A 27,555-nucleotide genomic window follows, 5' to 3' on the forward strand; every position below is an offset into this window, starting at 1 on the left:
ACAACAGTGTTGATAATTATCTTCCACTAACAAGATTACATGGTTTTGACTTTTCCTTTTTTGGCCTTTTTTAAAACATTTTAATTTCTGGTCCCTTTATTGAGTCTCTGTATTGACTAGTTTTTCAGTCTACATTCCTTTTAACCCCCAGGTGATGAACCTTCTCAAAAGCCTTTTGTCAGATCCAGTGAAACCAGAGCATCTGTCATTCTGTTGTCCATTTAGCGAAATATATCATCGGTGACTTTTAGCAATGCCATCGCCGTGCTGTGAGCAGGTTGGAAGCCTGATTGGCATTTCGGAAGGAGATTGAGGCTGTTCACATGATCTCTAACTTGATTGTAAACAATTTTTTCTGTAATCTTCGAAAGGATGAAGATCGTTTAAGGACAATATAACTTTTTTTTTTTAGGTAAAGGGATAACGTGCACTGATTGAATATTGACCAGTCTAAAAGGAGAAATTTATTACGTTTGTTAGGTGACTTAAAGTAAACGGAAGTGATAGTTTGAGCATTTTCATTGTTATTCCATCATTGACAGAGGCATTGGATCATATATTATTTACTGCTTTAATTATGACGTATTCAGTGATTTCTTGTAGGTGAAAGTTTTGTGCACTTTTATTGAATATTTTCAAGTTAAACAAATTACTGGTTTTATGTAAAGCTTGTTTTCAGCAGTAGGCCTCACGACAAATGTTTGAAAAATGTTTGTTTATGTTGTCTAACATTTCGTATATCAGAGGGTATTTCATTATTAGTAGTTTTACTATATACTCCCCACGCCTTGAGTTTGCTCCACAGGTCTTAGTTGTTTTTATTAGAACGTAGGTGATGGTTAAAGAATGCTTTCTTCTCTTGTCGTTGTACTGTAGTTGTAAGTTTCTTAGTTCCTTGTAGTGTTCCCAGTTGGCGTTTGTCTTTGTGTGTTTATATTTTAATGAAGCTCTGTCGTGGAGTTTCATGAGTAATTTCATGTTTTCGGATATCCATGGAACGGTTTTATGCTTAGCCAATTTAGTGTGAAGGGGTCCCGGGTTCGATCCCCGGCTGGTTTAAATCCGGGAACTTTTCTAACATTGAAAGCGGCCCGGCACCCACCCAGCGTCGAATAACATGGGTACCTGGGAGAAATCCTGGGGGGTAAAGGTGGTCAGGGGCATGATGCTGATCACATCACCCCCAACTACGACCGGATCAAGAAAGTGTGGGGCGTTACCCCCACACCCCCCTATATGCCTTCATGGCGTGGTGCTATGCACAGGGGAGCACTTTTTTTTCACTTTAGGGGTGCATGTTTATCATAAAGGTGGATAATATTGGAAGAGAGATACTGTACTTTATCTTTGATGTTGTCGAAGCTGTTAATTTGTGCCCAATCAATTTTTGCAGCATCTTCGTCAAATTTCTCTTTATTGAAATTTGAGAAGTTACGGTATGTGAAATATTGTTTTTCTATTTTCAGTTTTTCAATGGCAAGGGTGACATTTACCATGCAGTGATCTGACTTTCCGATACGGTTACATTTGATGAACGTACAATAGCAGAGTCAATTGTTATTACGACATCCAGGAGTAATTTGCTACTTTGCGTTATTGTAGTTGGTTTATTTATAATTTGCGTAAGGCCGATGGAATTAAGAATTGATTGAAAGTATTTTGTCTCCGGTTTGTCTGACGAAAGAAAGTAGAGGTTTGTATCTCCTAAAATAATCAATTTGTCAACATGCGGTAAAACTTCAGAGATAGCGGTCTCTAAACATGATAATTTTGTGTAGGATATATTGGGTGCTTTGTATATTCCGATTATTCCCAGGGTTATGTTTTGCATCTGTATCGCTGTGCTAATAAATTTCAACTTCATCGATATTTTCATTATTGGTAGATGGTGAAAGGACCTTGACATTTAAGTCTTTGCAATGATAAAAGATAAAACCATCACTTTGTAGTCCTGTCTCTTTTGATTGCCGTGTATCCAGGGATAGCGAAAGAGGACGTGGGTGCTTCTTCAGAGGACCAACTCTGTAATCAGGAGGAAATCGGGAGGGAAATCACGAATGATTGTTATCAGCTCCTCTAATTTTGGCCGGACAGGGACCTGATGTTAGCCTGGGCAAGGGTGAGGAGTGGTGGTTGGTCTTTCCTTGACAAGATATCTAATATTTTGTATGAATGTTTTTTCCTTGAACAAAACATTAAACAATTGTCTATTTGGTGCAGTTTATTAGAGGAAAAAGAAAACAAGCACCTTCTACCTTACCTTCCCTCCATTGTAGTCGAGTTGAAAGTGTACTTATCTCCTAGATTTAGGCTTTTATTGTGAAGTTTTTTAGAATAGTTTTAACTTAACTGTGTGACAGTGACAGTATTGAGTATCAGTGAAATGCCGAACCCAGGTACAAGTGGCAGCAAGCTATGGAATGAGGTAACCTGTCGCAAGAAAGATTTCATTGAAACTGATGATATGATTATTTTTATTTTACCTTCAAGAAAAGGAAATGAAAAATGAGCTATAGTTTGTTTTTGCTCCCTTTTTATATATGAATGGTATATACTGCGCTTACATTTAAAATGGTATTTTTAGTGGACTGCAAAAAAACTGAAGTCCTTTTTTTGGGAATAATTTTCATTTTTTTGTCCTGTTTCCCCTAAAATTCTGGTCTCTAGTCATGTCATTCCTGGTTTATTAATTTCTCCCCTTGTTTCTTTTCAGGGATGGCTTTAATCTTTTGCTCCATGGATTGGGATCAAAGAGGAGATTGCTGAATACATTTCATAAGCAGGAGTTGGCGCAGGAAAATGTTCTCATCATCAATGGTTTCTTTCCTAGCTTGAATCTAAAAGAGGTAAATTGAAGCTTAATTATATGCGATCACTGGGCCTATGGCTAAAGAGCTTATAATACCTGAAGCGTAAAATCTGGGAAAATTGTCTAACATGTAGTTTTCTTGGGACTAGGAATGTAATGCATGAAAAATGTGGTGTCAGGTTTCATAAAATAAGAATTAGGCTCTATGTACTTTAAGGATGAAACAATACAAAATTTTTGGTGATTTTTGGTGGTGATACTGATATAAAATAGTGATGGCCATTTTCGAAGAAAAAAAATAATAATTTTCGAAAGTGAGGTTTTTTCATTTTTTGCCATTTCAATTTTTTTTTTCCAAAAAAAAAACAACCAGTTTTTCGTTTCCAGCCCTTTTGTTTGTAGAAATGTTTTTCATTTGTGTGTATTTTTTTTCCTTTTACAAGTTTTTCTGCTTTTGTCTTTAAATTTTTTAATTATAGAAAGATTTTCGTCTTTCGCACAAGGTTATTTGGATCCATGAACGTGAATTTTAGTATTAAAAGGCAATTTCATGTGACAAAAACCTTCTTGCTTCTCCATGTACTTTTTCATGAAAGGAAATTACGTTATTAGTGTGAGAGCAAATTTAAATCTGATCATTTTGCTTAACCAGCATCCAAATTTACATTTCAGTTTGCTCAAGCAAGCTTGCTTCTTTCTCACTCTTTTTTTTGTGTGTACTGAATTGAACTGCTTTCTGGAGCAGAGCACACCGACCCGTATCCAGGGGGAGGGGCCATAGGGGTCATGGCCCCCCTCAAACCATGAAATATTTTAATGTGAACCTGTAAAAACCTACGAAAATTACATTGACCCTTTTTCCCGTGAGATTTTGCAAGAATTTCGATTCCGTCCTAGAATTAATGAATGTGTTTGTTGTGGAGAGAGGCAGACTCCAGAAGCCTGCAATATTGAATTTCAGTTTTGTTGCCATTGATTGAAGACTACCACATCTCCCTATTTATTCCATCTCGACTTTTTGTGAATTGCAATTGTGATGCCAGAAAGTTTTTTTTTGTTGTTGGTGTTGTTTGTTTGTAACTGACATTTACAGATTTTCTTCATTTTTATAATCATGGCTAATAAGTATTATTTCATTATAAATATAATATTTTCCAAACATGTAGCATTATCATCTGTTTAATGGTTCTGGTATAAGAAAGAAAATTAAAGGAAATTTGAAAATATTGTCGATTGGCGAACACAGTTCTATTCGAATCCTTCCGAGAATTGAATGTAAATAAGCACCAAGCTGTTTCCTGTGTGACAGCCTTTGTCTGCAAGCGAGTGTTGTTTGTCAGGAGAAGGTTAATTGTTTCAGTTACTTTAGGCCATAATATTGCAACTCTACAATAGTACATTTAGCTCTAGCTGTAATACTACCATAGCACTGGTAGTCACTTCAAATACTCCAGCATTTCACCAACCACTGTGCCAGAGTGGTTATTACATCACACTACAACTCAAGTGATCGCGAGTTCAAGTTTCCACCTTGGTTGATTGAGTTGGTGTTTTAAGTCCACTTTATGCACAGTAAGGCTAATCGGGACTGGACCTACAGTTTAAAGTGGGATCCGAACCACTATCTGCCTCCACCGGGTATCGAACCTGGGACCCCTTGATTACAAGGCGACGACGCTACCACTGTGCCATCCTTGAGGCCCAAGTTTTGGCCTTGGCATGGGTGTTCTATGCAAGTTTCCCTTCATCAATTTGATCATATTATCACAATTAGCAAAAAGTGGCAGAAATGCAACGTAATTCAATCAATCCAACAGCATTTCGGATCTTCACTTTGTTCCATGTGACCTACCACTGAATAGAAATCTTGAGTATGGGCCTGAAGCCCACAGTATTGTTGCTAAAGCGCAAAGCCAACCGTTTGAACTCTATGTCCCAAAATGATTATCGGGGTTTCATAGTCGTTTCATTTCCTTCATATGTGGTGTACAAGGACAAAGCTTATATGGAAGTAAACAACAACTCAACAAGTTTGCATAGTGTAGCTACCTTACGAATGTTCAATGTGAGCACCTTTAGTGACAGCATGTCTGGAGTGATAGATTCAACAGCTGCAACAATCCTGTTTCACAAGTCTGGCAGGTAGTGGTGGTACGTACACTTTGTTTTTCACCTAGCCTCGCAAGAAGAAGTCAGAAGGTGTGAGGTCAAATTCAAATTCAAATTCTTTATTTACGTGGGCGAGGTTCAGCCTGAGGCTGTTCTGCCACCTAACTCGATTACATTTAAATTTACATTTCTTATGTTATTACAGTATTAATACAGTGTGTACATAATAAACTGTATGATTTAGTTACAAAATCTATTGATAAAATAATTGTAATAAATGTATGAATAAAATGATACAAAAATTGTGAAAAGACAACTACATAAAAATAAAATAAAATGAATGAAAAATAAATAAAAATAAAAACATGTAGACAAAATACATAACATAAACATACAAGTTACATCATAGTATTTGAACACAATCTCTGCTCTGCCAAAAGAAAATTCTTTACTTCATTTCGGAAAGATTCTATTTTAGATATGCTCGACATGGTCTTAGGTAGGGCACTCCATATTTTTGCAGCAAAATATGAAAACGACGACTGATATGCCTGTGTGTTGCAGAGTGGAAGGTTAAATTTGAAATTATTTCTTGTATGGTGGCTGTGAATACTGGTGCGAGGGATCAACATGTCTGCCAGATATGACGGCTTGCCAGATGTAATAATTTTATGTATAAGGCAATATGTATGCAGTAGCCGCCTACGGTACATATTGAGGATATTCTTATTATTTATGGAAGGTAAAATATGTTCACGTCTCGGGATGCAAAATATGAACCGCATGCACGCATTTTGGCATTTTTGAATCTTTTCTTGTAAAGTTTTATTTATTCTACCAGAGTACACTACGTCGCAATAGTCGAGAAATGGATATATAAGTGTTTCAACTAATCGCTGCTTGATTTCTGAAGATAATAGTTTGTTAAATTTAAACAAGAATCTAAGTGTTCCAAATGATTTATTGATTTAGCGGCTAATATGCTCATTCCATGATAGACGAGTGTCAAATATCAGTCCAAGACTTTTAACTACTTGAGCTCTAGGTATGACATCATCATTTATTGTAATTGTTGTATTAGTGTGCTCGACCGAACCAATAGCATTTCGAGCTCCAATAAATGTATAACATGACTTATTAGCATTAATTTTAAGGCCATTTGCATCACACCATGTTTTTATCGCATCCAAATCATTACTTATGTATTCAATACTTATGGCAATTTCTGTTGGATTGAATGATTTGGTTAGTTGAGTGTCATCAGCATATGAATGTACGTTACAGTATTTGACAACTGAGGGTAGGTCTGCAATATAAATCGTAAACAATAAGGGACCTAGTATAGATCCTTGTGGAACACCAGATGATATATATAAATTATTAGATAATAAAGTAGGCGACAGTTTTACACGTTGATTTCGGTTACTTAGATATGAAAAATACCAGTTAAGGGTAGATTGTGAAAAACTGTAATATTTCAGTTTACTGAGCAGTAATTTATGTTGTACCGTATCAAATGCTTTGGACAGGTCCAATAATATTAATGCAGTGAGGAATTTCTTATCCATAGCCTGGAGGATGTCATTTGTGACTTTCAGCAAAGCCGTAGCAGTGCTGTGTGCCGGCCGAAATCCTGACTGTGAGGGTGGAAGAATATTGTTTTGGGCAATGAAGCTAAATGTCTGTTTATAGATTATTTTTTCTAGTAGTTTTGAACACACGGGCAGAACACTAACAGGTCTAAGGTCGTTTACATTAGTTGGTCGGGTCGTCTTAGGGAGTGGTGTTATCAAAGCTTCTTTCCATTTCCTGGGAAATACGGATTTCTCGAGCGAAAAGTTAATAATATGTGTGATAAAGGCAAAATAAAAGGTAGCGATAACTTCAGCATTGTAGTTGATATTCCATCTGCACCAATAGCAGTAGACTTGATTTCGTACAAACATTTTCTTAGAGTATAGCCATCCACCTTTTTAAAAGGAAATTTGGGAAGCATTTTATTAAACTTTTGGTTACTAAATTTTAAACATTCTTGAGATATCAGACGTTGGTCGATATTTAGACTATCAATTGAATTAATAAAGTGTTCATTTATCTCGTTCGCATTGTCAAATGTGGAGGGGAGATCATGTTTATTTGAGCCAATGCCTACAGATTTCAGCTGCTTCCATAAATGCTTTGGTTGTCTTGGTGTTTTATTGATGTTATGCTCAAAATAACACTTTTTTTCTTGCCGAATAACGGATGTCGTGAAATTTCTCAATTCTTTGTATTCTTTCCATGCAGATTCAGTTCAGATTCGCTTGAATTTACGAAACGCATTGTCCCTTAGTTTCATCAATAGCTTCACATTCGATGTAATCCACAGCATACGTTTGTTACGAACTCGTGTTTTACGAACTGGCGCATGCTTGTCAAAGAGATCAAGTAAGTTGGCATTGAAATACTCTACTTTCATATCCAAGTTATCGGTGTTATATATTTTTCCCCAGTTAATTTTTTCTGCATCCTTCACGAATTTATCATAATCAATATCACCGTATTTTCTGTGGTATATAATTCTGTTCACGCTTTCTGGTTTGGTATACGCAAGTACAACGTGGGTCATTCTATGATCGCTATTGCTGACTGGCTCACCGACACCATGTTGGATTACATTTTGCATGTTGCTGACAAACGTCAGATCAATTAATGACTTAGTCGTGGAGGTTATTCTGGTCGGTTTATTGATTATTTGCGTTAATTGAAATTGATTAAACAAATTTTGAATGTAAACGACGTCAGCACAGTCTGGATGTAAGAAATTAATGTTGAAATCTCCAGCTATAACAAGGTCATTAACTAAGGGATACATTTCGGTCAATATATCTTCTAAAATTGACAACTGTGTATATGGAATACGCTTAGGCCTGTATACGGCACAAATACCGAGACGTTCCTTTTTTATTTCAACCATGCTGCAAGGTACTCAACGTCAAACTCTCCTTCGATTTCGAAAGACAACGGATGCAGTTTTAGTCCCTCCCGTGCGTATATGCAGACACCCCCACCCATGCTGTAATGGCGATCAGAGCGTATTAAGTCATAACCTGGAATTTTCAATGCATTATCCGTTATATTGCAAGTTAACCACATTTCTGTTATAACAAGAATGTCAATCTGTTTCTCTGTAATTTCTATGCATATTTCTTGAAGTTTGGGGAATAATGACCTGACGTTTACATTTGCTATTTTGAGACCCAGGGAGCAGCCGGTTCTTTTGTCCTCGGCGAGAGGGTGACGGAGGACATGCCCTAGACCAGTGGAGTTCATTTCAAGGGGGGTGGTAGGTTCTGTTGGAGGCATAACGGTAGAAGTAACTTCTGGAGGGTTGCAGAGCAGAGAGAGGTTGCAAACTCACTACATTTATCCGCAGATGCATAGAGGTTACAAATACAAATACAAATAAAAGTTTTTTGCTTTTAACGGTACTTTTGATCATTAGAAACTTATGAATATGTTTTTTTGATTTACTAACAATTAAACTTTGCTTATGTACAAGAACGTATCTCACATTTACAAAACTAAACTGTAAAATTATGCAGTTGCGATTAAAATATTGAAAGTAGTAAACAATAATAAAAGAAGCAAAACACGTATATATCAAAGAAAAGAGAAACTTAAACATTTAGAAGCTACAACTTAAGACTAAATGTGTTCCCGATAAATAAAAATTATAAGAGTAATGTGAAATTTAAATTTTATGTTATGAAAGGTAAAAGAGATTTAAAAAAATGATAAAGTTTATGGATCACTCATATCTTCCCGGTCAGCGTTCAAAGTTCATCTAATTGCTTTCTGCAAGTGATGAAGTGCTTCACGTTTCCAATGTTTATTACGATATTCCCATCTTGGGTCCAACAGTTCTTGTAATGGTATTTGCTCGTCGCCAGTTTCAGAAGCTCGAGACGTGCGCGGCAGAGATCTTCTGTGATGGTGATATTAGAACCCTTCAGTTTCCGTTTATTTCGAAACACACTTGCTCTCGCACGGTAACTAGTAAATTTAACAAGAATGGCTCTTGGCTTACCTCCGTTCTTCTGTCCTCCTACCCTGTGGCTTCTGCAAATATCACCATGCTGGATTTTGATGCCCAGTTGGTCTTCAAACAAGGAGGTTGCTTTGTTATCGGTATTCTCGTTGGAAGTTTCAGGAATACCGAATATCCGGATGGAGTTCCTCCTCTGGTACTGCTCTAAGTCGTCCAATTTGTCCCTGAGCCCTCGGAGTTCCTCATCCTTCTTCTTCAGTTCATCCTTCATGCTGTGCATTTCTTCAACGTTGAAGTTTAATGTTTCCTCCAGACTTTGAAGCACTGATTTTGTCACTGCCTCGACTATCGAGTCCACCATAATTTTCATCATTTCAGGTGCCTGCACAGCAATCTTCACTTCTTCACAAACACGTTTCACGAATTCTACGTTGTTGAAGTTGGAAACACTGCTTACGCTGTTCGGTGATCCCTGGTTCTTTCCAGATTTCTTCAGTGCCATGCTGAACGGTGAATTAGAAAATAGTACAATACAAGGCACAAAGTAATAAACCGAAGGCGTGTTATTTGCAAATGCACTTCTCAGATATTAATCTCACCTTACAATAATAGTTTGACCATTAGAATGTTAATTTACTGCAGTTGCTTACGTTATTTCGGGAGCGCAAACGTTACGCACTAGCGACCAGCCGCCATCTTAAAGGTCAGACCGAAACCCCACAAATCACCAAATTCAATGACACAATATGACTTCTGCACGGGAATCGCCATCCTGTAATGCACCTACGCCGCTGTAACTGATGGGAAACAAATGATAAGCGCTCAGGGTAGCAAACGTCTACAGCCGTTCTTATTGTACATGTACGATATAAACAGTCACCTTCGCCTGTTGCAATATACCAACTACTTGAAACCCCAATAATCATTTTGGGACAAGCTTTATAACCATGTTCCCATTTCTACAACAATATTGACAATGTGGCTGCAAAAGCTCCTACAAAGTTGGAATATTGTGAAGTTGTTTGAAATTCTTAGTTTCGAAAATTTTATTGTTTTTTGTTCTTCTAAAATAAAATTCATGTTTCATTTTTTGGGATTCTTTTTTCATTTTTCGACAAATTTTTATGCTTTTTTTATTTTCGAAGAAATAATTTTTCGGTTTTGAATTTTTCGAAAAAGGTTGCCATCTCTGATGTAAAATGTACTGATACGATTAACCAATATTCTACCAATCTGATAGGAAATTACAAATGTTCCATGAAGAACGTCAATAACTTATTTACCCTGTTTATTAACATATGTAACCAAATTGACTGCAATATGTTAATGGTGCATCAAGAGAAACTGCATAAGAAAATATTTATTTATAAAAACTGGGAACATGAATCACACATATTCATTAAGAAATGTCAGCAATGGAAGGATAATTATATAATATTGGATTGGTAAAATTATTGGCAATGTTACTAATAAATTGATAAGTCTATATCGGGCTATGCTGACAGAGTATGGTTTAATCTGACCCATCTCTAATATATTCCTGGAGCTTGATCCTGGTCATATCACCTCGAAAAAATGGTCAAGGTTTCTGAATGTTTGGAGTTGTACCTCCGCATGTGCACTCCCAATGTGCCTTTATGGCATGGCGCAAAGATCGGCAAACTTTACCTTACCTAGGGTGTGTATGGGGTGACCTTTTGAAAAGACACCCAAATAACAACCTCACTTCCATATAGTACAGTCTGGACCAATGGCCAGTATAATCCCCTGTGAGACTTCTGTTGTCCTTACATGTTTGTCCTTGTCCTTTCATCAATTTTATCTTATTACCATTCAGCCTCATCTTTATGATTAGCCAAAAATGGCAGAAAAGTGAAGTAAAATAAATCATATCAATTTGCCTTACTTACCCACTATATTTATTGATCCAATGCCTCACTTCTTGAATTTAATATGGGGGAGGGTCGAATGGAAACGTTAAATTTATTTTATCTTGACGTTAATTGAATACAAAAGATACAAACATCATTTTTCAATGTAGTCTCCATGTCATGCAATACAAGTATTTCAGCACTCTGAAAGTGAAGGGATACCTCTAGAAAAAAGTATATTGGTTGCAAGCATAGCCACTCTTGCACTGCCTGCTTCACCTCTTCATCATACTTAAAGACTTGCTTCCCACTGCCTCTTTGAGTGATACAAAGATATGAAAATCACTGGGGATGAGGTATGTTGAATACGGTCGTGGATGGTTGCAACAGTTGAATGAGCAGTACGGGGTCGAGCATTGTCATGTTGCAACAAAAAACCTATACTTAGAATTGCACGTTGTTGGGACGTGATTGCAGTTGGTTATTGAGATATGCATATGTTGCACTAGTAACAGTTCCCCCTCTGGGTAGTGTTCCAAAATGACCTCTTTATCATCCTATTGTTTTTCAGTTTTGGCAAGGAGCTATCGTGCCATTCCTGTTGGTGGTAGTGAACCCCACTATCATCTCCGAATCCCCTAAACCCTGGTTCATCCCTAATTTTCACATAAATTGTCACTAAGTTATACCTTCTGTGGATCATGTATTGGTGCATTCCAGTGTGTGTGACATACGTGTATGACATTTTACACATAAAATGTAAGGATTTAGAATCAAGATTGGATTAAAATATTCATACTTGAATGATTCCGTGGAATTGTGAAGTAATTTGTGGTGTCTACTAACAATGAAAGAAACTTCGAGTATGAGATCATAAGCCTGAATGTATGAAAAGCACAAAAATGTGTTACGTGTGATACTTCAAAAATGTAGCAAAGTTTGATTTCATTTGTCTGTGTAGGAAAGTTTGCCACCGGATGTTTTGCCAGCAGATTTGAAAAAAAAACAGACAAAATTTATCACCGCTTGTTTCATGATGGAGGACAGTTTGTCACCGGCCAATCACACTTCATCACATTACACCTTTCACCTCTGACCTTTCCCCTTTCACTTCCGACAGTATAAATAGCTGGCCCCTTCTTCTGTAGATACAGTTCAGCTAAAACAATGTAAGTCATTAAAACAACTCTAAGGCAGAGATATTCTATGGTGCGAGGGGTTTCAATACACCAAAAAGAATTCAAAAAACTCTTGCATCAGATGGGTATGCCAGAGACCTAATCTAATCTGGGAAGATATTGGCTGAGGTGCTTCGGAGTGTGTCTGATGATTTTTGAGGAGAGATGGGGACAATGGAATCCATAAATTGAGTACGGCGACAGAGACAAAAGGACTTTCCGAATTAACCAAAGTCAGCGGAGGAGTTGATTATACCTGAAAAATGGACAGTGACCACCTGAGAACATCCTTCACAGTTTCCGATCTACGACAATGGTGAAGGAAGGAGTGATAGGATTATTACCTTTGCATCGGAAGCACAACTCAGACTTTTAGCTCAATCAACTGTGTGGTATATGGATGGAAATTTCTCCATGTGTCCAAAGACATTTAGGCAGTTGTATGTCATACGTGCACCTTTGGGGAATACAGCTGTCACTTGTGTGTACAGTTTCCTTGCTATAAATGTAAATGTTGTGTGATGGACTTTTCCCAGCGTCCACCCCAAGGTTTTTTTTTTTTTATCTTTTTCTTATTTTTGAAAGTTAGTGTGGGTCGTGGGAACTCTCATGGACGTCACCCCTATTTTTGACCACCTTCTTCGCACAGCATGGTGCTGTCACAGTTACGTGAATTTACCACCATGCGACTTTCACGGCTGAGGGACAGAATGCAGCAGCCAGTCTAGAAAGCTGAAAAAGATGTAACAATAGAGCTAGGTCTCCTCAACGAAATGCGCGCCTGGACGTGTTGCTAGGCATGTCAAAATTTCACCAGCATAAGTATGTAAAGGTATCACTTTGTCTTTTCCTCTTTCAACTTTCTAAATCTAGTGATTTTCTTCCATCTTAGATGGCTCCCCACCCTCCTTTCTAGGGGGGGGGGGGTCTCTTCCATTTTCAGACATTCTCACGTCAAGCCTTTTCTCTGTCCATCTGTGCAACCATATATTTGTCTCTTGAATATTTACAAGCCTGTCACCATTTCGAAAACATTCCTTGCGTGTAAACTTCAGAATTAAGCTCAATGGAAAACTATTTACCTTCGTAAATTTCGAACCTAGGTATGTTTCTGCCCACTTAATAAAAGGGTAAAATATATAACTTTGTAAACTTGCGAGGTCACACACCCTCCATGTTCATTGTCAATAGTGTGTCAGTAGTGCATAAAGAAGAAGAAAGTGCAAGCTCCTGATTGGTCAGGGGAGCACAATAGTGAAAAATAGTGTTTCCAGGAGTGTGGAGAGTCCTGGGACAGACAGTCTAAGTTTTAACGGCGAAGAACTAAGGAGGCGAAGTGGTCGCTCACGAAAAGTTCTGTTTTTCTTCCTTGTTTGTACGTATATGTGAGCAGTGCTGATCTGTTGACGCTTGGGCATGTGAACGGTCAGGTGTTAAAACAGTGCCAAGTACGAACTATGTGTGCAGTGCTGATTTGTTGACTCTCAGATGCGTGAACGGGCAAATATTGAAACACCGTCCGTCAAGTACGAATTGTTCGGTGACGCTGAGTCCAACGTTAAGATGCCTGATGAACAACTTGTACAGTGATCAAGCTCACTTTAGTGAACTGAACCGGAAACGACCAAAGAACCCACCAGTGGTTCTAGCTACTAAACGTCGAATGACTGAAGGACTACTATAGTTTCATCCATTATCTCCTTCCCTCTCCATATCTCTTCAAACGTGTCATCAGGACCATATCAGAAGACTGGGTCCCAACGATGAACTAACTCAGTGCGTGCTTGTGTATATATTTTTCTTCTCTAATGTGCATCGGTAGACAAGGTAATGTGCAAAATAGTAGTGTAGTACGCATACTGCATGCATTTATTTAACTGACCAAATATTTTAATTCTTCAATTCTAATTTTGATTATGACCGTGTGTATAAATTTATAAATATGTTTATAGTATCAGTTTTGTTTCATGCATCAGTTAGCCAAACTAATATAAATTAAAATGATGGAAATAATAATGATTGTGTTTGCATCTCGATTTACCTACTCATATCACCTACATATGTGTGTGTTACAAGGAGCCAGTTGAGGTTGTATGTATAGCTAGTCGTGGATTTGCGGTAATTTTTTTGATTTGTCTTGTCTTGTTTTGTTGCCCAACTGGTTTCTGGACGCACTGTTGCCTCCATGATGTGGTGGCTCCCTATTTCTACCGGTAGGCAGTCATTACAGTTGTTTTTACTTCGGCTTTGCTGGCAATACGTCTGCTTTGTTGGTGTCAAAATGTCTGCTTTTACGATTTTGGTGACAAAAAGTCTGGTGGCAAACTATCCGGACCCCCTGTGAAGCTTAATATTAATGCAATTAAAAATGATAATTTTCAAATGAATTCATTTTGTTAATTGTGTGGAGTAGGACCACTTTTCGTGGAATTTTCCTATTATATCTTGCAGTTAGTTTAGCAATTTAATTTGATTGAACAATTTGTGTTCTTTGAAATAGCCATTTATGGCATTGGTGATTTCATTCCACTGATCACTTTTTCCTGGTTGAGAAATAAATGGAACAACATTCAATCCGATGAATGTGGTGGGCAAGGCAGATGAATGGGAGTTTTCACAATCAATACTTTGTTATTTTTTTCAACGTAGATTTTAACCATGTTTATGCCATGAACATAAATAGCTGTTTAATTCAAGCGTACATGCGTTTTTTCAGGTCCTTCAAGTCATTGCTGAAGAAATCCTCTGTTTGAAAAATGTACCTGGAAACCTTTTGGAGTGCATGGATACCATAGAGTTTGAATTTGAAAATAGTGCAGATGCAGAGATATTTCTGATTGTTCATAACATTGATGGGCCCATGTTGAGGAATGAGAAAGCGCAGTCTATATTGGCACAGCTGTCCTCAATTCAAAATGTACACCTGATAGCTTCAGTTGACCATATCAACTCTCCACTAGGTAAGTAATTTATGTTATGTTTAGGGCTAAGCTGATGTGTCAATAACTGCCGATACTTTTCCTGAAACCGAGCATCTTACAGTGTATGCCACGCAACATTTTCACAGAGTCTCAATACCCTAAAACTTATTTAAAATGTATAATTTTCATTATTTTTGCTGTAATATTGTGGCAAGAAATTTATTTTGTGATTAAATACAGTAATTAACTCATGTGAAATTATGAATAATGCAAAGCATAACTCATTTGTAAATTGCTGTAGTATAGTTCCAATGAAAAACATATATTGGACACAATTTTGTGTAAAAAATTTACAAAAGCTCTAACAAAAAGAATAGTTTGGAGGCAAAATGTTGTGGAGTGCCCATAAAGGATGTATGTATCAAAAATGTTTCCCATAAAACTTGCTTGAAATTACGTTTCCGACAAATGCCACTTGATCCCTTTTCCCATTTAAAGAACTTTGAGGTACCTCTTGTTCCCCCTGCAGGGAGGGGGGTGTTTCCAAAATACACCATTAAACCCACCCTGCATGTTACTTTTTTCCTTATGTTGAAAACTGTCTGCATGGAGTGTATCTATCCCTTTTGAGATGGCAAGTTTTACCACCAATTTTTGTTGAGAGTTCATGATGTCATAACCATTCACTTTGCACATTGAACTTTGGATCTAGATGCAAAATAATATAATATTTATTTTAGTGGCTACTCACTCTACACGTCTGTGTGTTTATCTTCGTGTAAGCTTGAAGATGTTCTGGGAAACCGGGATGAGACATTGCAGGAAAAATATAAACCACTAACAATAACTATTATATTATTTTGCATCTACAAAAAGTGGTTATGCTATCCTTTAAAAAGAACATAGATGAACTTCGGATCTTGTAGTTTTTAAATTATAAGTTGTTTTTTTTATTATTTATTATTTTTGTAATGTGCCTGTAGTCGTTACAAGTACTATAAGTTTGATGTTTTGGTTTTGTTTAAATCAAGTCCTGCATGGCTTGTAAAAACTTATTTTAAAATGTTAATGTGTTACAAACAGAATGTTTAATGGTATTAAGTCCTGCGAGGCTTCCCTATTTCATTCTAAACTTGTACAGGGTGGTTCAATAAGTCACTTAACACCCCCAGTACAAGGCCACTGCGGCATGGAACGTGAAAATGGTGATACCAATCGTTGCCTGGCCAAGGGGGAATCACATTGATGTCACCCGCATGGTCGGCAGCCTTCTTGATGTCCGCCATCTTGAAATCAACTTCAAAAATTTAAATGGGAAGGGGGTCGTGCGACATATCAAAATGGGCTAGAATTTCACCAGGAAAACAACTGAGACATTTGTTTTCATCTAACTTTCAATTTAAGGGCGATTCCCGCATGGAAGAGTGACACGTCTTTTCCTTTTCGCTTAAATGTTTATTGTTCAAATTATCGTTAGTATGTGATTATGTGGTATTTATTGTTTTTACCAATCACTGAAAATGTCCGGATATTGACTTACCGGTATGTACATATCTTGTAGTATTGGTTGACATGGGAATTACGATTGTGTTTTGTCTTTACATAAAAGTTTAAAAGAGTGATGATGTGAATTGATCGTGTCAAGACTAGCACATTTCCTTTTTCACTGATCTGAACGAAAATGCCACTAACACGTGAGGAACGGATTGCCTTCATATTGATGTCAGGGGAGAGAAGTACGCTTGACATTGCCGCAGATTTCAATAACCACAATCCTACAAAACAACCGGTGTCACATGTGGCCATCAGCCAGTTGCTGGCCAAGTTTCAAGGTACTGGATCTGTGGGCGACAAGCCGCGACATGGACATCCGAAAGCAGCCACGGATGAGGGTACTGCTGTAGCGGTGTTGGCATCATTTGCAAAGTCCCCAACCCGTAGCATACGGAGACTGGTGCTGGAAATCGGTGTCAGCAGGGGTTCAATTCAAAGGATTGTACGTGACCACCACTGGCATTTGTAAGATACAGCTGCAGCGGCACCTTAGTGAGGACGATCCAGACAGGCGTTTGCAGTTTTGTGAGTGGGCTATAGCACAACTGCAATGTGACCCTGCTGTCGGTAGCAAGATTCTGTTCAGTGATGAGCCTAATTTTTATGTGTCTGGGAGGTGAATAAGCAAAATCTGCGGTACTGGTCACCCGGAAATCCACATTGGACAGATCCCACCAAGGTGACAGGAGGCGGGAAGCTAATGGTGTGGTGTGTGGTACTTGGGGTTCCCGACTTGCTGGTCCATTTTTCATTGAGGGCTACTTGCTTCTGCTACGGGAGCAGACCTTACCATCCTTACTCTCCGAGGATGGGAGCTATCCTGAATCGTTCCAGCAAGATGGTGCTCCACCGCACTATGGGATGATTGTCAGTCAGTACCTGGAGCAACAATTCCCTCACCACTGGATTGGTCACCGAGGGACTGTGGAATGGCCTGCATGCTCACCTGACCTGACACCATTGGACTTTTACCTCTGTGGACACCTGAAAGCCATGGTGTATGCTACGAAAATCAGGGATCTGGCCCACTTGCGCACACGCATTGTGGATGCCTGTACTGCAATAACTCCTGAGGTTCTTCAGAATGTGGTAAGGTCATGGGAGAGACGATTACACGTGTGTGTTGCGCAAGAGGGACGTCATGTTGAGCATGTGTTATAACTTTGTGGTATTGTTAACTGCAAAATTAAAGTTAGGTGAAAACAAATGTCACAGTTGTTTTCCTGGTGAAATTCTAGCCCATTTTGATATGTCGCATGACCCCCTTCCCATTTAAATTTCTGAAGTTGATTTCAAGATAGCTGCCGACCATGCGAGTGACGTCAATGTGGTTTCCCCTTGGCCAGGCAACGATTGGTCATCACCATTTTCACGTTCCATGCCGCAGTGGCCTTGTACTGGGGGTGTTAAGTGACTTATTGAGCCACCCTGTAATTTATTGTACATTGCATTATTTATTTATTTATTTATTTATTTATTGAAATTTCCAGTACAGCAGAAGCCATTTTAAACCGGAAAGAAACAACAGTAAAACAGTACACTAGTGTTAAAATGAACACACGAAACAAGATAAAATAAAATAAACAAAATATAAATATAAACATAAACAAGTCAAGACAGTTCCAAGGTAAACAGATGTGTTTCACAAAAGCATTACTTATATACAATTTTTTCTATGTTGGTGATAAAAGATGGATATGAACTGAATATATCGGTTTGGTTTTATATGACATTGAACTGATTTGGTAGCCTATGAAATAGTGAACGTTGAACGAGTGAGAGTCTTGGAGTTGCAGTGTGAAAAGTTTCCTTGCTCCGTGTTTTGTGTCTGGGCACTCTGAGGGAGAGTTCATGTAGAGGGATGCTGCATCTTAGGTTTCCATTAATGATCTTGTGTAGTAATTTCATATCTGCAACGTATCTACGTGATTCTGGAGTATTTATGTTTAAGTGTACAAGCAGATATCTCTTAGGTAGGTGTCTCAGGGCCGGCACTCTATATCGAACGATGGAGAGGAAAAAGCTGAGAACACTCTCGATCTTGGAGGTATGAGAAGGGGCAGCCATGTTCCAGATGGGTGAACAGTATTCTAGAATGGGGGACACAAAAGTTTTGAAATAAATAGAAAGTGTTTTCGGGTTATGGATTTCGGTGAATCTGTAAAGTAAGCCTAGCATACGCATTGCCTTTTTTGTGATGGTTGATATGTGATTATCGAAAGTTAGTTTAGAATCTATGAGGATACCTAGATCTCGGTGTTGTGCTTCTTTTGCTAGAGTAATGTCGGTGTGTGTATAATTACCTTCAAGAATGTTTTGCTTCAATGAAATTGTTATGTAAGAGCATTTCGAAGGGTTTGTGGACAGTTTCCATCGCTTACACCATTTGGAGAATCTATTTATGTCATTTTGGAGAAGTTGCACGTCTGATGGCTGTTTTATTTCTCTCATAATCTTGCAATCATCAGTGAACATTAGAATTATGCTTGAGATGGGGGAATTAGAGAGGTCTGTGAGATCATCCAGATATAATACAAATAACAGAGGGCCAAGAATGCTTCCTTGCGGCACACCAGATATAACAGGAAGCCAGTTAGAATTAGTTCCAGGAAGTATAACACGTTGTTGTCTATTTCTTAGATAGTCTTTCACTATTTTTAACGTGTTTCCAGTTATATTAAATCTGTTAGCTAATTTATGCAGTAAATAATGGTGATCCACTGAATCAAAAGCTTTGGACAGATCAAAGCACATGAAGTGTTAAGTTCGTATTGCCCCTTGCTTTTGGTAACTTTTGTGTTAGTGATTTTTTAGAATATATAAACATGTTAATTCCCAATGTGGAGGTTCAAACACATTAAACGAAAAGTGAGTTGGCAACGCGTAGACTTAGGATTTTCGCTGCCCATGTGCCACCTCAAGTATAAATTCAGCGTAGCGAGGATGAGAGCTCAGTTGTATCCCAGATGTTAACTAGTTAACATCCAAGGGAAAATGCCTCCCAGCCAGGAGCCTAGCAGCCATTCCAGAAGGAAGGAGGGAGAAGAAAGAAGAAGAGCCTAGCAGCAACCTATCCTACCTGGTCCAATTGCCACGGCTAATAGATACTCAGGTTCTACCTGCCCAGCTCGACTAGGAGTACCAGGACCTTCCTTGTTGACCTACTGTCCCTACACAGGGGACACCGATTGGCTTCCCAATTCCCAGCTACAGCTCGGGTGGTGTTGCTGTATCGTTTGATCCTGGACCTAGTGCCCTCTTGACGGGTATCGCTATTCCTATTTTATTTTACAGAGGAGCCCGTGACACCGGCAGCCAATGCCCAAAATAAAATTAGGTCCCAATACTCCCCCTGGTGCCCCTGGATGGTCCCTGCCCCTCCCCTCCCCTTTATCTCTTCAAGACCATAAGTGGTGCAGGTAAAAGCACGTGTGTAAGATAGAAGTGTCACGAGCCAGAAAAAATTGCTGTATAATGAAAAACGCTGGCAGTCCCCGGGTGACAAGTGGTCGCTGGGAGAGTCTTGATCGAGAGAGTTAAGTGCAAAGTGTGTTGCGAGTGATAGTGTTAAGTCGGTCAGCTTAAGAGGTTTGGGCAAACCCACTGAGGACACCTTCAATGGACCGACACAGCACCGCATCATGACTCAGCCAAGGAACATCGAAAGAAACCAGGTACAGAGGTGGCACTTTGGGTTTATCATTATCAGTGTTTAAATATCTTACGGGCTCGTGCATGGTCATCTTCTCACTTGCTTGTATAGTCTCTATTAAATATTGGTTAAGGGCGATAAACTTAAATTATTCTGTTCCTCATATACATATCCTCCGCAACCAAGCAGTTTAAGCCAATGAACAGCCTAATCGTAACATGGTGGAGGTGCCGGGCATATATACATGCATACTTACTTGATATATGCAGGAGTGGATGGTGTGTGTTTTGTTGCAGCAACACCTCTTGCAAGCCACTTGTGAAAGTTGGATTCGATCTTAAGGGTGAGTGATCTTGGGTGGGATGTTTCGAGAATGTTCCTGCAAAACACTGCTCTGTGGTAAAGACGGCGGAACATAATGCTGACCACAGTGTGGCTGAGATCGAGAACATCAGCCTTCTCCATGCACTTCCCCCCCCCCCCCCCCCATAAAATCACCATTCCTAAACCCATTAAATGTTGCACATTACAACAATTGGTCACAAACCACGAAACCGCGAATTTCGACCCAAAAATATATTCCTACACTTTTTTCCTCAAGAAAATAGCATTCTGAAAAAAAATATCTCTGCCCTGAAGTTTCATGATGCAAAAAAGTTGTCAAATTTCTAAGTCCACTTTATTATACTGAACAGGCTAATTGGGACTGGACCTACAGTTTAAAGTGAAACTTGAACTTCTGTGTAATGCCGAGAAAGTACTCATAATGCAACAAACCTGGTAAATCTATCTTTATGCAAATTTTATGACATGTGCAATAGAAATTATGGTTGTGCAACTTTTGAAACGATATTTTACAACATGCAGATCCATCTCTGCTGGTATGCATTTAATACTTTTTATCAAATACATTGTTATAAACTCCTATAACATCACAGAGATTCCAATGAATGCTTATTATGTTATCTTATAACAATCTTCCACACGCAGGTGGATTTGCGAAACATGAGCAACTTTTTAAAAAAACTTGGTTCCCTTTTCTTAATATATATATATATATATATATATATAAATAAATCTTGAAAAATATATTTTATATATATTGTAAAAATCCTAGATGTTTCACGGCACATTGCTGGCGGCTGTTTCTATCTTCTTGGCTAGTTCACCCACCACCTCCCTGTAGATAAGGGGGTCAAGGCTTCTACCTAACATGTACAGAATCCATCAATCACCAACTTCGGTTTTTCTCGATATGGCTTCATCTACTTCATGAGGAACCATGCAGTTCTTGGCATGAAGCAAGTGCGGTCTGAGGGAGAGAAGGGCGAGTATGGTGGCTCTGTACACTATCAAAAGGGACAGCAAGGTGGCCAGGATGATGAACCATAACCAGAGGAAGATGTAGGTCTTTTCGTTGACTATGTTGAGTTGGAGAACGGAGAGAGAGTCATGCTTGTGTATCGTACCCGAATCACCATAATTATGGAACGTGCACTTGGTCACTTGTGGGAACAGATAAATCATTGGGTCCATAATCTCCTGAGATTGTTCTGAGAATGAGACGACCCTGAGGCTGTAATTGAAGAACTCCCGTCGAAGAAGTGGTCCTTCAGATACAGTTGTCCGATGATGTTTACCAAGCACATGCGCTCGCACACCCAGTATCTTATTGCATACATATTGTGTTGCTTGACATGCTTGACCAATGTATTTTACATAATTTTATGTTCATGTAAATATTTTAATGTTAAGTATTATTAATTGAAATCAAGCACTTCCATTTCACAAGTGGTTAATCTCATCGCTGTAGTAACGGGAGCCAAAAAAATATCTAGTCTTACCACAAATACTGTCACAAAGTTTTAATTAAATTGACACAAAATGCTGAGAGATATTTTAATATCCTAATAAAATTCCTGAAATGGATGCATGACAAATCAATATTCATAATGGCCACCCTTAGCACGCACACATTCCGTAAGTCTTTGTGGCCACGCATCAATTGAATTATGCAACACATCGACTGGAAAATGAGAAACTGCCTTAAGAAGAGACCGACCGCTTTAAACTTTCAATATTGGGATGTCTCTTCTTACAAGCCATCTCCTGAAGCTTGGACCACAATTTGTAGTCCAAAGGCTATAGGTCCGAACTTGCAGAAGGACAATTCGAAGTGGAAATGAAGTCTGGAACATTTGCTATGAGGGCACGCTCCATTTCTGTGAAAAAGGGGTAAAAACATCAGCCAACGTGTACCAGCAGACAGTGCTTGAGAGACTAGTCAAGAATCTCAACAACACACTCTTCCATGGTCAGAACTGGAGCTTCTAGCAGGATTCAGCCCCAACATTTGGGGCCCGAACAACACAGCAGTGGCTGGAGGCAAATGTACCAGACTTAGTTTCCACTTCGGATTGGCCTTCTGCAAGTCTGGACCTATAGCCTTTGGACTACAAATTGTGGTCCAAGCTTCAGGAGATGGCTTGTAAGAAGAGACATCCCAATATTGAAAGTTTAAAGCGGTCTCTTCTGAAGGCAGTTGCTCATCTTCCAGTCGATGTGTTGTAATTCAATTGATGCGTGGCCACAAAGACTTACGGAATGTGTGCGTGCTAAGCGTGGCCATTTTGAATAATGATTTGTGATTTTGATTTGTCATGCATCCATTTCAGTAATGTTATTAGGATATTAAAATATCTCTCAGCATTTTGTGTCAATTTACTTAAAACTTTGTGACAGTATTTATGGTAAGACTAGGTACTAGCATTCCATTTTGTGAAAATTTCCATTTCAAGATGTGGTGCTAACCATTTAACTATGCAGCAGAAGACTTTCACTAATTATGTTGATATTAAGTTTTTTTATACTAGAACACACTTATCAAATTCACTCTCGAAAGCCACATTCCCATAATGAGGGAAGTGGGTGCAAATATCCTCAAATTTTATTTCATCTTGTAGCAAATTTTTGTGCTCCTTCCAATTGCACTTAGTCCAATTTCACTAGAGTACTTTTTCGTTATATAGTATACTGAGTATCACACACAATCAGCAACTCCTATAACTCATCTGCCTCACTAACATAGTTGATACTGCTGTGCTTTCAGAGAGAAATTGGACATCTGCATCAAAAGTCATCCCTCATGTGGCAGTAGACTGATGTGAGCATGAGACGTTACCAAAAAGACTGTTGTAACAGTAAAATCTTAATGGACACGGTGCAAGGTTGAATCCAAACAAACCTGTCGTAGTTTTTTCCCTATGTGATAGCATTGGAAAATCTGTTGGAAGGGGCAACTTTTAAAATTGTGACTGCAGTCATGTCCAGATGTTAGAATGATTAAATCAAGAAGAGTTAGGTGGGCAGACCATGTAGCACGAATGGGAGAAGAAAGAAGAGTTTACAGGATTTTTGTTGGGAAACCTGATAAGAGACCTGTAGGAAGGCCAAGACGAAGATAGAGGAATAATGTTGAGATGGACCTAATGAAAAGTGGTAGGGATGGAAAAGATAGATGTTGCTCAGGATAGGGACAGATTGAAGGCATGTGTTGCTGCACCATGAACCTTCGGGTTTAAGAAGGCTAGAGAGTTAGTTAGTTAGTCATGAAATTATATTTTGATGCGTATCATATATCAGTGTAAAGATGAGATTTTGGAGAATACATCTATGCATACACATACATTATGTAAAGAATAATTGGAACATGTTAAAGTTATTTGAAGAAATAGTCAAAGTATCAATTTCAAGCACTAGCATATATTGTGTTTAGTGTACAAGAATATTACAGACAGAAAAAAACGAACAAGAAAAATCAACGTCCATGCAGTCGAGACTGATAACAGAGAATACTCCGTGATTTTCCACACATACTACTCACCAACATTGATAAGTTCTACACTCAGCCACCAGTTGGCAGCACCAAACAAATACACATTATAGAATGCAGTGTTTCTATTATTCTTAACAGAACAAGAATTCAAATACATCTCCTAGCTGTCATCCAGTCGGGAACAGTAGCCAATGGGTGGCATCACTCCACTTGAGATTTGGAACCATAGTGACTCACTTTCCTTCAGAAATGCACAGTTTTCTTTCTCCAGTTATTATTCACCGTATACTCTGTAAGGTATGTGTAATACATACATGTATTCTCTGAAATCTTGTCCTTACATTGATATACGATTCACATCACAGTTTTAATTAAGGTACTCACGTTTTCCGCGAAGTTGTTTTACATTATTTTCTATTAACAGCTTTGCAGAAAACGTGAGTACCTTAACCCATCCGCTTACCATTTAAATGCCAATTTTTTTGCCATGAAATACCATTTAAATTTGGCTATCTCCCGTGAAGGTTGCACAGCAAGACAAGATGTCAAATATTGTTTAAACTATCCAAGCAATTTACGTGAAAATTTTATATATTGAAGTGGAATTACAGTAATAAGTATGCACATATGCAGTTTACTTGAAAGATAATTAGAAACTCACCTAATAAATTTGATCACACACATCTTTGCATTCCATTTCCATTCCTCAACCTTTTATATTTTTCCTGCCACAGCCACCTCTTCCTCACTTTCACTACATTCTTCAATTTCAATAACATAAAATAAACCCCCGTGTACATCTCCCCTTCCAAAATCCACATTTCTCTTCATCGCTATCGAAAAGCAACTTTTCAATCGCAGAATCATCTACAACATTCTTATGCAACATGTTTGCAAGACGTAATAAATGAAGGTTTGTTTACATGAGAAACTACTGAACAAAACACGCTTGAAATGGTATGAAAAACTTAGCAGCACAAACATACATGTCATAGATTTGAAAGATCATATAACCTCTGCCATCTATTGAATGAAAAAGGAACTACATGATGAAAATCAGGAACCCGTCGATTCGACGACTAGGTACGGGAAGCGAACGTCCAGTCAGGCTGTCGATTTGACGACTAGGTAAGCGGATGGGTTAATTATCTATTACCGCATGTCTCATTCCCATAGTATGAAATCACAGTTTTGTTTCATTCACAATTTTAAAATAATCACCATTGCTATCGCATAGAGGAGAAGCCCATGATGGTGTTGTGTGGACTCAATTTTGCTCAGTTCTCTGCAGTTGATGTTACCACTAGGGTCCACATGAGTTCATCTTGTATGCTGTTGGTGATTGTATTGTTATTATAAAACTGGAGTATTAATTTATAACAATATTGCCTTTTTAAGAAATATAATTTTTTATCTTTCTCAACTATTATTGAACATCTCTTTCAAACAGTATGGAACCAATCGAAGCTGAGTAAATTCAATTTCTGCTGGTTCGACGTGACAACGTTCCTGCCTTATACCGAGGAAACTTCGTACGAAAACTCCATGCTCGTCCACCAAACGGGGTCTCTAGTATTCTCATCGCTCAACCATGTGTTCCAGTCCCTCACTGCCAACGCAAAGGGAATATTCCTCATCATGGTGAAGTACCAGTTGGAGAATAAGGATGACGGCAACTATGTCGGTAAGTACATACTAATTTCCACCACCCCCTCTTTCACTACCTTTATCCGTTTTGAAGCTTTGAGAGGTGTTCGTTCATCTCTGCAACCAGCATGGATGCTTACAGTTAACATAACATTAGTGATGAATAAGTAATACCGTACTTCACCTCATAATCATCACACACTGTATTTTCAGTCCAAAAATTGTTTTTTTTAACCTTTCATTATGTCTGCGCATCAGATAACAAAACCAATGGTAGCAATGCAGGAGTGTCGGACACAGAAGGTTCAATTTTGTTAAGTCCGTAATTTGGAACACTGTTGAAAATTTTCTCAAGTGTCATATTTTGACTATAATGCACAAATCAGTAACAATTGATGTGTTAACTTTTTTTTGTCCAGAAAAAATTTCAATAAACTGTCATGAAGAAATGATGTGCATTGATTTGGATTCAATTTTGACATATATTCATGAGCATCCTTACCTTGTACAGAAGACAGTTTGCCTAGTAATAAATTATATTTAAGTACTGGTAATACTGGCACAATATCTTTTTTAAAAGAGCTTCACATAATGTTACACCCCATTTAAAAAAAATGACATAAAATCTGTGATTATTATGCTGTGAAATATGGTAATATCTTTCCACTTTGGAGTAATATTTTTTTCTTCTTCTTCCTGAAATGATGAAGATTTATACTGAAAATGAGATTCGGGAGGCTTTTGAGGTGTAACACACAAATAGTATATACCAGGGAAGGCCAACCCACGGCATGCATGCCACGGACACTTTTTTAGTGGCATGTCCTAAGTAGCAACATTTACCATTTCACACACTCGTTCACAGAGCGGGGTGTAAGGGGTGACCTTTCACGTAGTACACCCAAATGTCAACCTCACTTCCACGTTAGTGCACCCTGGACTGACTAACGAGGCTCTGGCGACTGGCCCGATGGCCAGTATAATTTTGTTTGTATTGTCCTGTTCTTTTGTCCTTATGTGTGCTGAGTGCCCCTTTACAGCCTCAGATTTTAACAGAAGTCAGAACATTTTTTTTTTTTTTTTTTTTTTTTTTTTTTTGTTATGCAACGTTAGAGTTGTTATTTGTAATGGTTAGGGGCTGGCCCCCGTATCATGTGACGGGAGCAAAATAGCCTAAGTGCTGACGCTCCCAAAATTTTAATTTCCAATCAAATCAAATCAAATCAAAATCGTTCACAGAGCCACCGTTCACAGTTGAATTTGGATTTAAAAAAAAATTGTCTTTGGCTAATTACAGTGTGGTTACCTACTACAGGGTGTTTCAAAAATCGTGCAACGCAAAGTGCCTTTAACATGAAAACCATAAAATATATTGACACTGGGATTTCTGCATTATAAAATCTCATCCATTGATATCTTTTTTCAATACTTGACATTATCAGTCTACTCTACACAGAAAATACTATAAATTAATAAATAGTGGAAGTCAGCATTAATTTTTTTTTCAGAATGGTACTTTTGTGTGAGAATGATATGAGAGAAATTATTGAATGGTCATAATTAGACATCTGATGACTGATGCCATGTTATTTGTCATTTGCGACCAATGTGGGTCATGTGCAGCATTTGATAGGTTTGGTACTGGCAATATGTTGGTTAAGTGAAAAAGTGCCAGTTTAGAGGCATACCACCTTAGTTGGCAACACTAGCAGGTCGAAATTTTGTCGACGGACGAAGGCAGGGCAGTGAATGATGTAGAGCTTCCAGGAAAGATTTACAGGGTGGCTATTCTAGGACCACGATAAAATTGAAGTATAATTCCCGGTTTTCAAGGCGAATTTTCAAAAACATGCATGGCTACAAGCACTTGTTTTCTCTATTTCAACTTACGTATTACCGCCTCTCACCACCCACATGCATACACACACAAATATATTAAGAATATAAAG

General features: G+C 38.3%; 1 protein-coding gene and 1 pseudogene across 1 annotated transcript in view; one reads left to right on the top strand and one right to left on the bottom strand.

Annotated features, from left to right (window-relative positions):
- The window catches only part of Orc2 (origin recognition complex subunit 2), a 60,281-nt gene that overhangs the window by 28,628 nt on the left and 4,098 nt on the right, over positions 1 to 27,555 (top strand). The window contains exons 6-8 of the mRNA XM_083136448.1: positions 2,714 to 2,846; positions 14,714 to 14,957; positions 25,410 to 25,643. Coding sequence (XP_082992574.1) covers positions 2,714 to 2,846; positions 14,714 to 14,957; positions 25,410 to 25,643 — 611 coding nt within the window. The remainder of the gene's footprint in view (positions 1 to 2,713; positions 2,847 to 14,713; positions 14,958 to 25,409; positions 25,644 to 27,555) is intronic.
- LOC145999721 (innexin inx1 pseudogene) lies at positions 21,247 to 21,848 on the bottom strand (annotated as a pseudogene).

Source organism: Lepisma saccharinum, chromosome 15, assembly GCF_977018435.1.
Source record: "Lepisma saccharinum chromosome 15, izLepSacc3.1, whole genome shotgun sequence".
NCBI classification, from domain to species: domain Eukaryota; kingdom Metazoa; phylum Arthropoda; class Insecta; order Zygentoma; family Lepismatidae; genus Lepisma; species Lepisma saccharinum.